The sequence below is a fragment of the Somniosus microcephalus genome, chromosome 7 (assembly GCF_052327205.1).
Source record: "Somniosus microcephalus isolate GS21.2 chromosome 7, FLI_Smic_1.0, whole genome shotgun sequence".
In the NCBI taxonomy this organism is placed as follows: domain Eukaryota; kingdom Metazoa; phylum Chordata; class Chondrichthyes; order Squaliformes; family Somniosidae; genus Somniosus; species Somniosus microcephalus.
The window spans coordinates 28,838,249-28,853,958 of record NC_140993.1 but is presented as its reverse complement, the minus strand read 5'-3'; the positions used below and the strand labels follow the sequence as shown (position 1 = coordinate 28,853,958).

At 46.2% G+C, this 15,710-nt stretch overlaps 1 protein-coding gene across 1 annotated transcript in view; it reads left to right on the top strand.

The window, feature by feature from the left end:
- Positions 1 to 1,489: 1,489 nt before the first annotated feature.
- LOC147114582 (guanine nucleotide-binding protein G(olf) subunit alpha-like) overlaps positions 1,490 to 15,710 on the top strand; it is a 573,882-nt gene continuing 559,661 nt past the window's right edge. Inside the window, exon 1 of the mRNA XM_085992352.1 lies at positions 1,490 to 2,217. Within this exon, the coding sequence (XP_085848478.1) occupies positions 1,746 to 2,217 (472 nt within the window). The 5' untranslated portion in view covers positions 1,490 to 1,745. The remainder of the gene's footprint in view (positions 2,218 to 15,710) is intronic.

The window sequence follows — 15,710 nt, the reverse complement described above, 5'->3', positions numbered from 1 at the left end:
GGAGGGTGTTGTTTGATGGGAGGGTGAGGGTGATGTTTGATGGGAGGGTGTTGTTTGATGGGAGGGTGATGTTTGATGGGAGGGTGATGTTTGATGGGAGGGTGATGTTTGATGGGAGGGTGAGGGTGTTTGATGGGAGGGTGAGGGTGTTGTTTGATGGGAGGGTGATGTTTGATGGGAGGGTGATGTTTGATGGGAGGGTGGTGTTTGATGGGAGGGTGGTGTTTGATGGGAGGGTGATGTTTGATGGGAGGGTGTTGTTTGATGGGAGAGTGAGGGTGTTTGATGGGAGGGTGGTGTTTGATGGGAGGGTGATGTTTGATAAAAGGTTGATGTTTGATGGGAGGGTGTTGTTTGATGGGAGGGTGTTGTTTGATGGGAGGGTGGTGTTTGATGGGAGGGTGATGTTTGATGGGAGGGTGATGTTTGATGGGAGGGTGATGTTTGATGGGAGGGTGATGCTTGATGGGAGGGTGGTGTTTGATGGGAGGGTGATGTTTGATGGGAGGGTGGTGTTTGATGGGAGGGTGGTGTTTGATGGGAGGGTGGTGTTTGATGGGAGGGTGATGTTTGATGGGAGGGTGGTGTTTGATGGGAGGGTGGTGTTTGATGGGAGGGTGTTGTTTGATGGGAGGGTGATGTTTGATGGGAGGGTGATGTTTGATGGGAGGGTGAGGGTTATGTTTGATGGGAGGGTGTTGTTTGCTGGGAGGGTGGTGTTTGAGGGGAGGGTGATGTTTGATGGGAGGGTGGTGTTTGATGGGAGGGTGGTGTTTGATGGGAGGGTGATGTTTGATGGGAGGGTGAGGGTGTTGTTTGATGGGAGGGTGCTGTATGATGGGAGGGTGGTGTTTGATGGGAGGGTGGTGTTTGATGGGAGGGTGGTGTTTGATGGGAGGGTGATGTTTGATGGGAGGGTGAGGGTGTTGTTTGATGGGAGGGTGAGGGTGTTGTTTGATGGGAAGGTGTTGTTTGATGGGAGGGTGAGGGTGTTGTTTGATGGGAGGGTGAGGGTGTTGTTTGATGGGAAGGTGTTGTTTGATGGGAGGGTGGTGTTTGATGGGAGGGTGAGGGTGTTGTTTGATGGGAGGATGAGGGTGTTGTTTGATGGGAGGGTGTTGTTTGATGGGAGGGTGAGGGTGTTGTTTGATGGGAGGGTGAGGGTGTTGTTTGATGGGAGGGTGAGGGTGTTGTTTGATGGGAGGGTGGTGTTTGATGGGAGGGTGAGGGTGTTGTTTGATGGGAGGGTGTTGTTTGATGGGAGGGTGTTGTTTGATGGGAGGGTGAGGGTGTTGTTTGATGGGAGGGTGAGGGTGTTGTTTGATGGGAGGGTGTTGTTTGATGGGAGGGTAGTGTTTGATGGGAGGGTGTTGTTGAATTGGTGAAGAGAAGACCGCTGTAACCCACAGGAGAGAAGAGGACGGGGAGGATTGAGTTGGTCAGGTGGTGGAGAAGGTTGCTCTGTGCACTGGGCTGTGAGTTTGGAGGATTTACGGTAAGGTGGGCCACTGACCACTGGGATCAGGTGATTTACGAGTCTCGAACGCCGTCTCTTGGTTGAGCACAATGGAAAATTGGGAATTTTAAACCATTTCGCCTCTCTCTTTTTTGGTATATTTTTTTTTAAGCAAAAAAGGAACATCTCCAGCGGCATTTTGGTGGGAGGGAGGATTGCAAGCGTGAGGATGAGGCGCTGATTGAAGCGGTTCGGTCGGGGCCCTGTGGGCTCATTCTCCTCTTGAAACATGGGTATGTGCTATAGCCTGCGACCGCGGCTGTTCAGCGATCCCATCGCGTCCGTCTCCAACACCAGCCCGGACTCGGAGCCGCCGCCGCCGCCTCCTCCTCCTCCAGCACCACCGCGCCGTGGGGCCATGGACCAGCTGCACCAGGGGGACACGGGAGGCAGATTGCCGAGTGCCGAGTGCCTCCGCGATGGGCAGCAACAGCAGCAGCAGCAGCACCGCAGGGACACGGACTGTCAGCCGCAACAGAACGGGGGCGATCGCGACCGGTTCCAGCCCCAGCCTCCGCCACAGCAGCAGCAGCAACAACACAGCAAGAAACCCCCCGAGAAACACAACAAGAACTGGGACAAGCTCCGGGCGGAGGAGAAAGAAGCGGAGCGAGAGGCGAAGAAAGTCAGCAAATACATCGACAAAATCCTGAAGGAGCAGAAACGCGAATACAAGCAAACCCACCGACTGCTTCTGCTGGGTAAGCTCACACCTCGCCACCCTCCTCCGCCCCACAGAGGGGGGATGCGTTTCCTTAATTTAATGCTTGTTGTGCACCACCCAATTCGTACTTGCATTTTTTATACACACACACACAAGTTGGGGTTTACACACTCAATTTGCATTTTTCCACAACTCGTCATTTTTATTGAAGTGTGAGGCAGGCATCTCAAACTTTCACCTGAGAATGTGTATCGGGTGTGAAACGATTTAAAATGACCTTAAGTTAGCACTGTACCAAATTCCTAAAGACTGCAGCTGCTGGGAATCTGAAACACACTCACACATCGAAAATGCTGCAAATACACAGCAGCTGGAAAACACAAGTTGGCATGTTTGGGGTATAACCCCCCTCAAACACCGACTCGTCTTCTACTCATTCCGTGTGCTGTTTGTTGTGTGCTTTCACTCATTTTCTATTTTAAATTCACGGTATTTTCTGATAGTCACAGTTTCATCCAAGAGAGTCATAATTTGCTATTCTTTGTGCTGTACTTTCTTAAAGGTGTATTCAGTTTTTCCGCTCCACAGTAACATCGATATAGACCTCTGTTCAAATTTGTGTTATTTTTAAATAAGTACATACACTGGATATTTAAGTGAAGTCTGTGCACCTGCTTCTGGGTTTGAAGTGAAACGGATAAGCCCACCTAATGCCAGATGAAAAAAGCCGCCCCCCCCCCTTTTTTTCTCTTGCAGAATACCAACCCTTTCTATTACAGCATTTAGCCATTTCAGTAATTCCAGTGTCCTGGTCTAACCTACTATTCTTGGCAACACATTCCAGCTGTTGATTTGTGTAAATAGATACTTCCTGATGTAAGCCCTAAGCTCGCCATTCTCATGGGATGGATGCACCATATCACAGGGTAATTAGAAAGTCAGGGAGGAGAATTGTAAAAAGCTTCCGACAGATTAGAAATATGAAAATACAGTTCCATATTCAGGCAGTGAAGCCATACCTACAACAATAGACCCAGTAGTTCAATCTTCATAATCAGTAAACTAGTCAAATCAATAATTGGAACATAAGAACATAAGAAATAGGAGCAGGAATAGGCCACTTGGCCCCTGGAGCCTGCTCCGCCAGTCAATAAGATCATGGCTGATCTTGGGCTCAAAGCCACTTCCCTGCCCGCTCCCCATAACCCTTCACTCCCTTATCTTGCAAAAATCTGTCTATCTCCACCTTAAATGTATTTAATGACCCGGCCTCCACGGCTCTCTGGGGCAGAGAATGCCACAGATTTACGACCCTCTGAGAGAAGAAATTCCTCCTCACCTCAGTTCTAAAAGGGCGACCCTTTATTCTGAAACTATGCCCCGAGTTCTAGATTTCCCCACGAGGGGAAACATCCTCTCTGCATCTACCTTGTCGAGCCCTCTCAGTATCATATGTTTCAATAAGATCACCTCTCATTCTTCTAAATTCCAATGAGTATAGGCTCAACCTTTCCTCATCTCTGGAATTAACCGAGTGAATCGTCTCTGAACTGCCTCCAATGCAAAATGAAAGAACACTTGTAGTAAAATAAACGAATAAATGACGGCCAACAAATAGATCTTGCCCGACCCACCTCGGTCCTTTTTTCAGGAGACAGACATCCCACATTGGGGTAAACCAAATAGTGTCATGTACCTAGAATTCCAAAAGACTGTTGATATAGTATCGCACGAGGAATTTCTTTACAAACTAAGTTCATTGTGTAGCAAGGCAGAAACGTGTGTGTGTGAATTAGTGACTAGCTAAAGGAAAGGTGCAGAAGCGATTTTTGTAAGGTGTGTTGGGTTCAAATGGACAGAGGTAGTGAGTAGGGTGCTCTTGAGTGCCTGCTGGGCCACCTTGTCTTCCTAATGTACATAAATGATCTGAGATTTGCAATTGTGCAAGGAGGCTCAATATTCAGATGACACCAAGCGGGTGGGAGACCGGATTGCGAGGAGGCAGCCAAGATCTTAGAAAGGGAACTGGACAAGGTTTTCCTCTTATCAGTGACGAATGACATTCAGTCTGGATTCATAAAAGAAAGACAGACTTGCATTTATATAGCGCCTTTCACAACCACAGGACATCCCAAAGCACTTTACAGCCAATTAAGTACTTTTTGAAGTGCAGCCACTGTTGTAATTTAGGAAATGCAGCAGCCAATCTGCACACAGCAAGCTCTCACAAACAGCAATGTGATAATGACCAGATAATCTGTGTTTGTGATGTTGATTGAGGGATGAATATTGGCCCGGACACCGGGGATTATTCCCCTGCTCTTAAGAAATAGGAGCAGGAATAGTCTACTTGGCCCCTCAAGCCTGCTCCACCATTCAATAGGATCATGGCTGATCTTGGGCTCAAGGCCACTTCCCTGCCTACTCCCTGCTTCTTCGAAATAGTGCTATGGGATCTTTTACATCCACCTGAGAGAGCAGAGGGGGTCTTAATTTTACTTCCTCGTATGAAAGACAGCACCTCTGACAGTGCAGCGCTCCCTCAGTACTGCACTGGAGCATCAGCCTAGATTTCTCTGTTCAAGTCTCTGGAGTGGGGCTTGAACCCACAACCTTCTGATTCAGAGGCAAGAGTGCTACCCACTGAGCGACACTGAAATTTGAAGAATAAATAGTGCTTGTACTCCATGGGTGCAATGTAACATGTCAAGGAGGAAGCTCGAGACCTGGCAGATTGAGTTGACTTGTCACTCACCATGTCTAAAACGTGTGAGGTGGCAATGAATGGGACAACAGGATGTTGGATTGGCTGAGTTCAGATCTCCAGCCTCAGCATAACTGCTGTACAATGCCAGGTCATAGGAACGGGAGTAGGCCATTCAGCCCTTTGAGCCTGTTGTGCCATTCAGTTTCATTGTGGCTGATCTGTATCTTAACTCAATTTACCTGCCTTTGTTCCATGGAGGGAGTTGTAGATTCCACTACCCTTTTGTGTGGAAAAAGTGCTTCCTGATTTCACTTCCAAATGAGCTGGTTCTGATTTTAAGATTATCCCCTCTTGTTCTGGATTCCTCACCAGAAGAAATAGTTTCTCCATATCTACCCTATAGAATCCCTTAATAGTTTTAAATACCTCGATTAGATCACCTCTCAACCTTTTAAACTCACACACAGAATCACACAGAAACCCCACAGTGCAGATAGAGGCCATTTCGGCCCATCATGCCTGCACCGACACATATCCCACCCAATCCCCGTAACCCCACGTATTTAATCCCCCTAACACTAAGGGTCAATTAATCAACCTAACTCGCACATCTTCGGACTGTGGGAGGAAACCGGAGCACCCGGAGGAAACCCCACACAAACACGGGGAGAATGTGCAAACACCACACAGACAGTCGCCCGAGGCCGGATTCGAACGCGGGTCCCTGGCGCTATGAGGCAACAGTGCTAACCACTATGCCACCGTGCTCGAGGGAATACAAACCAAGTTTATGCAACTTATCCTCATGATTTAACTCTTTAAGTCCTGGTATCATTCTGGTGAATCTGCACTGTACCCCCTCCAAGGCCAATACATCCTTCCTGAATTTTGATGCTCCAAACTGAACTCCAGAGGGTCTGGCCAAGGCTCTGCACAACTGAAGCCTCACTTTTGAATTCCAATCTTTTGAGATAAACGCCAACATTCTATTAGCCTTTTTGATGACTTTTGGTACCTGTACAGTAGCTTTTAGTGATTTGTGTACATAGATACCTAAATCCCTTTGCTCAGGCACAGCTCCTAGTCTCTCATCATTAAGCAAATATTCCGATTTACCTTGGCAAAATACTGCGGATGCTGGAAATCTGAAATAATAACTGAAAATGCTGGAAATACTCAGCAGGTCAGGCAGCATCTGTGGAGAGAGAAACAGAGTTAACGTTTCAGGTCAATGTTCTGACGAAGGGTCATCGACCTGAAACATTAACTCTGTTTCTCTCTCCACAGATGCTGCCTGACCTGCTGAGTATTTCCAGCATTTTCTGTTTTTATTTCCGATTTACCTTATTCAGATCCGGAGTGGATGATCTTACACTTCCCCCACATTAAACTCCATCTGCCATCGTTTTTCCCGCTCATTTAATCTGTCTATGGCCCTTTGTGTCATCCTGCTCCCATCCGCACAACTTACTCTGCCTCCTAACTTAGTGCCATCTGCAAACTTGGATATACAACCCTCTCTTCCTTCATCCGTCATTGAATGTATATGGTGAAAAGCTAAGGTCCCAGTCTATCCTGTCAAGAGAATGAACCCTTTACCCCTACTCTCTGTCTCCAAACTCCCAACGAAATACCGACTCGCCTCCCAAGGTTACCTTCAATTCCATGCACTTTAATTTTTGCGAATGATCTCTTGTGTGGAATCTTATCAAATGCCTTCTTAAAGTCTATAGACACTCCCCTATCCACCATGCTAGTAACCTCCTCAAAAAATTCAACTAGATTAGTCAGACTTTACCTACCCTTCACAAATCCATGCTGACTCTCTTTGATCAACTGATACTTGTCCAAATACTCAGTCACTCTCTGAGATTCCAGTAACTTCCCCACAACTGATAAACTCACAGGTCTGTAGTTACCTGGTGGCTCTGTTCCTTGAAGTACTGCATACAGTATTTATTGCCATCTAGGTCCTAGAGACCGTGCATTGGAGAGCAATGTAACGAAACCCTGGTGTTAGATATATGAGGAAGGACTAAATAAAGGACTCCTGAACTTCAAAAAGGTATGTAAAATATTTATCAAGAAAGAGCAAATAAATCCAGACCAATACTTACAGAATACTAAGTATAAGAGGGTACAGGGTTGCAGTTTGAAGAACAAGTTTAAGGCATATGCCAGGAAATGTATATCTTTATACAGAGGGTGATCAATAGTTAGACTGGTTTGCCATACAAGGTGGTTGAGGCCAGTGCACTAGATTTGTTTAAGAAATGTGTGGAAGTTGTAATGGAAAGGTGGAAGGATAAGATCAAATGGACTGAAGGGCATTTGTCATCCAGATTGTATCTTCTGAGATCGAGATTCCTGTCTCCGCTTTGTCGTGTGGGGCCAGGGTTTACCAGGTCAACTCTGGATACAAATCATAATTGCAGCACAAAACCATTATGTTACTTCAATGCTTTATTGTCATCATTTGTGCAATAAATTAGATGCATCTTTAACCTAATTTTGACGATTGTTTAGATGATTGGGGGGGGGAGTGTGGGAGGGGAGGAGAGAAATCCTTTTCACATTGAACTGCATTTTTGCTGACTGCAAGCTCACCCATCATATTCTACTCCAGCTAAAGATGTGGCTGTGTATACCCGTGCAAACCTATAAACATAGAGGTTTCATTTTTAATGCAAAACTATGAATGCCTAATGTACAGTCAAGAACATCGAGCAATCAAACAGTAGTTATGGAAAAAGGTTTATGCTGTGTATAATGAGGAGGAGATGGAAAGAGTCTACTTAATCAATATGACTATGTTTCAATGTTAATGTTCTATTTCCATTCCGCTGTTTGATCACAAGTTTCCTTATAAAGGACATTGCCTCAGTTTAGAAACAATAGGACGATTGCACACTGATCGCCAGATTTGCAAGTGTTTAATGGAAGTGCTGCACTAAATTTCTGTGTAGTTTCTACAGCCCGTGTGTGTGCTGAAGTGAGTGTGATGATGGGCCTCTAAAGCCACTACTTTGACTAAATAATATTGATGCTTCTGATAGAGGGGTGCATAATACAAAGAAAACCTAGTGACGGTCAACTCAAACCACTTCTGTACTGACTAGTTCTCTTTGTTAATGTGGAAGTTTATTTTCTTCATTTTTCATTCCTATGCATCTTATGGAGTTTACAAGAATGAGAGGTGATCTCATCGAAACATATAAGATTCTGAGGGGGATTGACAGGGTAGATGCTGAGAGATTGTTTCCCCCTGGCTGGAGAGTCTAGAACTAGGGGACATAGTCTCAGGATGAGGGGTTGGCCATTTAAGTCTGAGATGAGGAGGAATTTCTTCACTGAGATTTCTTCATTGTGAATCTTTGGAATTCTCTACCCCAGAGGGCTGTGGATGCTGAATCGTTGTGCACGTTTAAGGATGAGATTGATAGATTTTTGGAGTCTAGGGAAATCAAGGGATATGGGGATCGGGCGGGAAAATGGAGTTGAGGTCAAAGATCAGCCATGATCTTACTGAATGGCGGAGCAGGCTTGAGGGGCTGTATGGCCGACTCCTGCTCTGAATTCTTATGTTCTTATCTTAACTTAAGAGTTCATGCAAAGGTTCCCTTTATCTTCCTCCCATACAGAAACCCACACCGCTTCCCCCATTCTCGCCTCCTCACAGTTTTCTACCATCCTATCTTGAAGGTTCTGACTATTGGACTATGGGCCCTAATTTTAACTCTCCCCGCCTGTCGGAACTGGCTCGGAGCGGGGGTGGGGGGAGGGGGTGCGGGGGGGGCTGTTAAAATGAGGGTAGTGCACTGGAGTGTCAACCGAGCTTTATGTGGTCAAGTCCCTGAAGTGGGACTATGAACCCACAACCTTCATGACTCAGAGAGTGAGTGTCCGACCCACTGAGCCACAGCTGACAGTGGGGAATGAGCAGGGGGAGTGGGACTAATTGGCTAGCTCTACCAAAGAGCTGGCACAGGCATGATGGGTTAAATGGCCTCCTTCTGTGCTGTAAGATTCTATGATTCCAGGTGTGTAACGACCTAATTTTGTTCAAAATCAAATCAAATCAACTTTCATTGTCATTGTTAGTGCACAAGTGCAGTACAACTAAATGTAGGCTTGCGGCTCCCGAGAGTGTACATTTAGATTAAGACATTTAAACATTCAACATACATTTGGCTTGTAATACATTAACATAAACATAACCATAATAAAGTGCATTGGCAGATGTGCAGGCTTTAGAGTTTATTTGTGGAGTTCAGTAGGATGACAGCCCTGGGAAAGAAGCTGTTCCTAAATCTGGTCGTTCGGGTGCGAATGCATCTGTAGCGTCTCCCAGATGGCAGGAGGGTGAACAGACTGTGGCTGGGGTGGGTAGGGTCTTTGATGATGGACCGTGACCTCCGTAAACAGCGTTTCTGGTATATGTGCTCTATGGTCGGTAGCCGGGTGCCGGTAATGCGTTGGGCAGTTTTGACTACCCGCTGCATGGTCTTCTAGAACCATGGTTCATGTTCCCAGGTTGCAAAGGGGGACAAAACTGCCCTTAAATCTCTGATCTCGGGTTTGAATTATGGTGATACCAAGGGGGTTCGGAGGATAATTACCATTGTGTCACCCACACAATTGCCGCTCAAGTACCACATTTGCTCTCCAGTATTGCTCTCGAATTGGAAGCCTGACTTTAGCAGGAGAACTATCAGGCAAAAGAGGTGCTGCTGCTACTGGAGTTGCCGAGAGAGACGGGCGGGTTTCACCGGTGTATCTGGAGACAGCAGCACTCCCAGTAGCAACATAAACAATCACGTCGGAGCTCCAGGCTGTCGACGTTTCCTGTGTCTAGAGGGCTAAGTAGCTTTCTCTACCCATGTAGACCATTGCTGCTGTGTTTTACTTTTGTCGACTTGTTACTTGTCTTCCCCAGCATTTGAACAAGGTACATTGGCCATAAAAACAAAGCCTTAAACAACGACTTTAAAACAATTGCCTGTGCAAAATCGTGCAAGCACGCAGTTATATTTAAGGTCCAGAGCTCTCTAAGTAAGGCCATTTCCACATCACTCAGAGGTTCAGGTCAGGCAGTATATTACAGGACTACATCAAGAAGTGTTTCTGCAATATAAATAAGGCCACAACTTTCTAACACAAATGTTGGAAAGAAAGACTTGCATTTGTAATACCGGACATCCCAAAGCGCTTACAGCCAATGAAGTACAGTCACTTTTGTACTGTTGTAAACGTGGCAGCCAATTTGCACACAGCAAGCTCCCACAAACAGCAACGTGATAATGACCAGATCATCCGTTTTAGTGATATTGATTAATATTGCCCAGGACACCGGGGATAACTCCCCTGCTCTTCTTCACAATAGTGCCATGGGATCTTTTATGTCCACCTGAAAAAGCAAACAGGGCCTCGGTTTAACGTCTCATCTGAAAGATGGCACCTCCAACAGTGCAGCGCTCCCTCAGCACTGCTCTGGAGTGTCAGCCTAGATTTTTGTGCTCAAGTCTCTGGAGTGGGACTTGAACCCACGACCTTCTGACTCAGAGGCAAGGGTGGTGCTACACTGAGCCGCAGCTGACCTGATGTTGACCTGAGGTAGTGCATGGCGTTGTATCTTTAAAGCTGAAGTGCCCCACAGTTGCCTTGTGGTTATCTGTTCCCAGTGTGGGTAAACCTCCTTGTGCCAACAGTTAGCCTGGGGCGGGTGGATATGTTTTAGGAACATGCAGGTCAGGTACTGATAGTGTTGGCCTCCTCTCCTCTTCAAGTAACTATTCTGTATGTGTGACTGGCAGGAACGTATTGGCTATTATTGGAGATCAGTCCAGTGTCTAAACCATGAACCCTGAAACCAGAGTATCTTTAAAATGGAGTGGGCGGGGAACCAGCTGGCATAACGCCCTCCCCTGCTGTGCTATCATTGACATCTCCAGATGAGATGAAAAACTTACAATGTAGGAGATTGTTGTGCATCCTATCATTCTATGAGGCACAGTATGTTATCCCAGAATATTTCTTCTCCCCACACCCCCACCGCCTGTTCCTTCCCTCATGTGGAATATCAACAATGAGCAGATTATGTGGCACTGCAGTTTTAATCTCTAGACATGTAGGCAATTTACATTATAAGCACAAGATGAACACTGCTGGGAAATGGGAACGCTTTCCCAATTCAAGAATCTAGTGCCCATATCCCACTCACCTGAATGAGTGCAGCTCCAACAACACTGAAGAAGCTCAACACCATCCAGGACAAAGCAGCCCGCTTGATTGGCACCCCACCCACCACCTTAAGCATTCACTCCCTCCACCACCGGTGCACTGTGGCTGCAGTGTGTACCATCTACAAGATGCACTGCAGCAACTCGCCAAGGCTTCTTTGGCAGCACCTCCCAAACCCACGACCTCTACTGCCTAGAAGGACAAGGGCAGCAGGCGCATGGGAACACCACCACCTCCAAGTCACACACCATCCTGACTTGGAAATATATTGCACGTTCCTTCATCGTCGCTGGTTCAAAATCCTGGAAATCCCTCCCTAACAGCGCTGTGGGAGTACCTTCACCATACGGACTGCAGCGGTTCAAGAAGGCGGCTCACCACCACCACCTTCTCAAGGGCAACTAGGGATGGGCAATAAATGCTGGCCTTGCCAGCGATGCCCACATCTCATGAATGAATTTTTTTTTAAATTCTGGTTGAGGTACAGCACCGACGATGAGGAGTAAAGCCCCCTTTACTCTTCCTGCACTCGTGCTACAGTACCAGCACCAGCGAGACATTTCCCATTTCTCTAGCTATCGTTTGATGTTTGAGAGATTGACCGGTGGTGCTTGGATTTGTACTGTGGCCCCACGCCAACTATAAGTTGCATTGAAACTGCCCAAATTCATTTTGTAATGGACCTTTACAGCCAACCAACCGAGGAGACTCCCTTTAGAGATCAGAAGCCAGTGTGCTGACCCACTATGTTACCTGGTCCCCACCCCACTCCCATCTCCATTTTATTTATAATGTACATTCAGACCTTGTCTTCATTCTGTCACGCCACTACATAAATGAAACAATACAGTTCTTCCCTCTGTGCAAAGTGTGTGTGTGTTAAAGTTAAAGGCAGGAATGTTCTGTTTTGTGCCATTTCAGTTGTAAAGACATGTTGGGTATCAGAATCATACAGCACAAAAAGAGGCCATTCAGCCCATCGCGCCTGTGCCGGCTCTTTGAAAGAGCTATCCAATTAGTCCCACTCCCCTGCTCTTTCCCCATAGCCCAACAAATATTCCCTGTTCAAGTATATATCCAATTCCCTTTTGAAAGTTACTATTGAATCTGCTTCCACCGCCCTCTCAGGCTGTGCATTCCAACTCACTGCGCAAACAAATTATCCTCATCTTGCCCGTGGTTCTTTTGCCATTTACCTTAAATCTGTGTCCTCTGGTTACTGACCCTTCTGCCAGTGGAAACAACTCCTCCTTGTTTACTCTATCAAAACCCTTCATGGTTTTGAACACTATTAAACCTCCCCTTAACCTTCTCTGCTCTAAGGAGAACAGTCCCACCTTCTTTAGTCTCTCCAGATAACTGAAATCCCTGGTCCCATTCTAGTAAATCTCCTCTGCACCCTCTCCAAGGCCTTGACTTCCTTCCTATAGTGTGGTGCCCAGAATTGGACACTATACTCCAGCTGAGGCCCAACCAGTGCCATAACCTCATTGTTTTTGTGCTCTATGCCTCTTTTTATAAAGCCCAGGATCCCTTGTGCTTTTTTAACAGCCTTATTGACTTATGCTGCCACCTTCAAAGATTTGTGTGTGTGTGAACCCCAGATCAACGTTCCCACTAAGCTGCGCAGCCCGCACAGGCCGCTGTCCAGCTTTTGAATGGAAAAACCGCGCATGCGCGGAAATTTGAATGGGCTGCGCAGCCGGTTAAAGGAGCCACGCACCCCAAAAAAAATATTACAGGGAACATTGCCCCAGGTCTCTCTCTTCCTGCACCCCCATTAAAATTGTACCATTTAGGAAGAAAGTGGAGAACAGACTTCCAGCTTTACTTTGCTGTAGCACCAACCAGTTCAGGGGACGATGAATGAAAAATATTATCAGGATTTTTATTATTCCTCCTCCATTCAGGGGCATGTTACAGCTTTACTTGTATGTGTAAAAAACATGCTTAAAGCATCTGTGCGATGAGGCCATGTACTGCAGATTGTGTCAGTCCCAGCTGAAGTCTGAGTCTTGTTATACTACTGCCCCATGTTACAAATCATCTGGGGGGGGGAAAAAGTTAATCCCAAATCTTAGCCTGCTGTATTTTACTACAACAAGGAAAGAAAATAGGAATAGATAGATCTCTGTCACAAGTTTCTGCCTTCAGTATTCTCTCCAGTACAGGACCGCTGATTACCCCTCTAAGGGGTCCCAGCATCTTTTGTTCAGGGAGCGAGTGTGCCTGTTTTGCCCAATAATCCTTCAATATCAAAGAAGACCACCAGAACATCAGCTCTTTTTTTGCAGCGAGTTTTTTGGTGACCGACACCTATTTATGCTCGGAATATGCGCCCGCAGTTTGGATCAGTCTTTACAGTAGAGGACACTAAAAATATCCCAACACTGGACAAACAGGGGGCAATGGGGGGGGAGGAGCTAAACACGATTAAAGTCACTAAGGAGATGGTACTCAGTAAAATAATGGGACTTAAGGCGGATAAATCCCCTGGACCTGATGGCCTACATCCTAGGGTCTGAGAGAAGTGGCGGTCGGGATTGTGGATGCATTGGTGATCATTTTCCAGAACTCCCTGGACTCGGCAAAGGTCCCGGCAGATTGGAAAACTGCTAATGTAACACCCTTATTTAAGAAGGGAAGTAGACAAAAAGCTGGAAACTATAGACCAGTTAGCCTAACATCTGTGGTTGGCAAAATGTTGGAGTCCATTATTAAGGATACAGTAACAGAGCATTTGGATAAACATAATTTAATAGGACAGAGTCAGCATGGTTTTACGAAGGGGAAGTCATGTTTGACAAATTTGCTCGAATTCTTTGAGGATGTAACATACAGGGTGGATAAAGGGGAACCAGTGGATGTAGTGTATTTGGACTTCCAAAAGGCATTTGACAAGGTTCCACACAAAAGATTGCTGATCAAGATAAAAAATCACGGGATTGGGGGTAATGTACTGGCATGGGTGGAAGATTGGCTATCTAACAGAAAACAAAGAGTTGGGATAAATGGTTCGTTCTCGGGCTGGCAATCAGTAACTAGTGGTGTTCCGCAGGGGTCAGTGCTGGGACCCCAACTCTTTACAATCTATATTAACGATTTGGAGGAAGGGACCGAGTGCAACATATCCAAGTTTGCCGACGATACAAAGATGGGAGGGAAAGCAGTGAGTGAGGAGGACATTAAAAACCCGCAAAAGGACATAGACAGGCTAAGTGAGTGGGCAGAGATTTGGCAGATGCAATATAATGTTGGAAAGTGTGAGGTTATGCACTTTGGCAGAAAAAATCAAAGAGCAATTTATTATCTAAATGGAGAGAAACTGCAAAGTGCTGCAGTACAAAGGGATCTGGGGGTCCTGGTGCATGAAACACAAAAAGTTAGTATGCAGGTGCAGCAGGTAATCAGGAAGGCCAATGGAATCTTGGCTTTTATTGCAAGGGGGATGGAGTATAAAAACAGGGAAGTCTTGCTGCAGTTATACAGGGCATTGGTGAGGCCACAGCTGGAATACTGCGTGCAGTTTTGGTTTCCATATTTAAGAAAAGATATACTTGCTCTCGAGGCGGTTCAGAGAAGGTTCACTCGGTTGATTCCAGAGATGAGGGGGTTGACGTATGAGGAAAGGTTGAGTAGGTTGGGACTCTACTCATTGGAGTTCAGAAGAATGAGAGGCGATCTTATCGAAACATATAAGATTGTGAGGGGGCTTGATCGGGTGGATGCGGTGAGGATGTTTCCACTGATGGGTGAGACTAGAACTAGGGGGCATAATCTAAGAATAAGGGGCTGCCCTTTCAAAACTGAGATGAGGAGAAACTTCTTCACTCAGAGGGTAGTAAATCTATGGAATTTGCTACCCCAGAGAGCTGTGGAAGCTGCAACATTAAATAAATTTAAAATGGAGATAGACATTTTCCTAGCAGATAAGGGAATTAGGGGTTACGGGGAGAGGGCAGGGAAGTGGACGTGAGTCTCGGTTCAGATCAGCCATGATCCTATTGAATGGCGGAGCAGGCCCGAAGGGCCGTATGGCCTACTCCTGCTCCTATTTCTTATGTTCTTATCCCGGACCCAACAGGTTGATTTTTTTTTTCAAGCTAGACTTCCACAGCTGGCATCTGCATTCAGCAAGCGATGGGCCCTCGTAGTAGGAGGTGCCCTCGTGGGTGGTTTCTCCCCCTGCTTTCTTATCTTGAGCAAGTTGTTCCCACTTATGGACGTCTGTTTGGCACTGTTTCAGAGTAGCTTTTAAGCCCAATATCTAATTATACGAAGGCATTATCCAGGGGGGTGTAATTATCATGTCTTCCGCACATGCCCGTGTGTGTCTCACTGCAATCTTTCCAAAGGCGGACTGAAATGCCTTAATGGGGGACAAGTTAGGATACGAAGCATTAAACTGCTTTATTTTGCACACAGCGAGCGAACGTATCGAGTAACAAATGTAATCAAATCTCAGCTTAATTCAATTAACTATAGAACTATGAGGTGTACAAGATTATGATGGGTTTGGATAGGCTAGACGGGGAAAGGCTGTTCCCACTAGTTGATGGTACAAGGACTAGGGGACACAGATT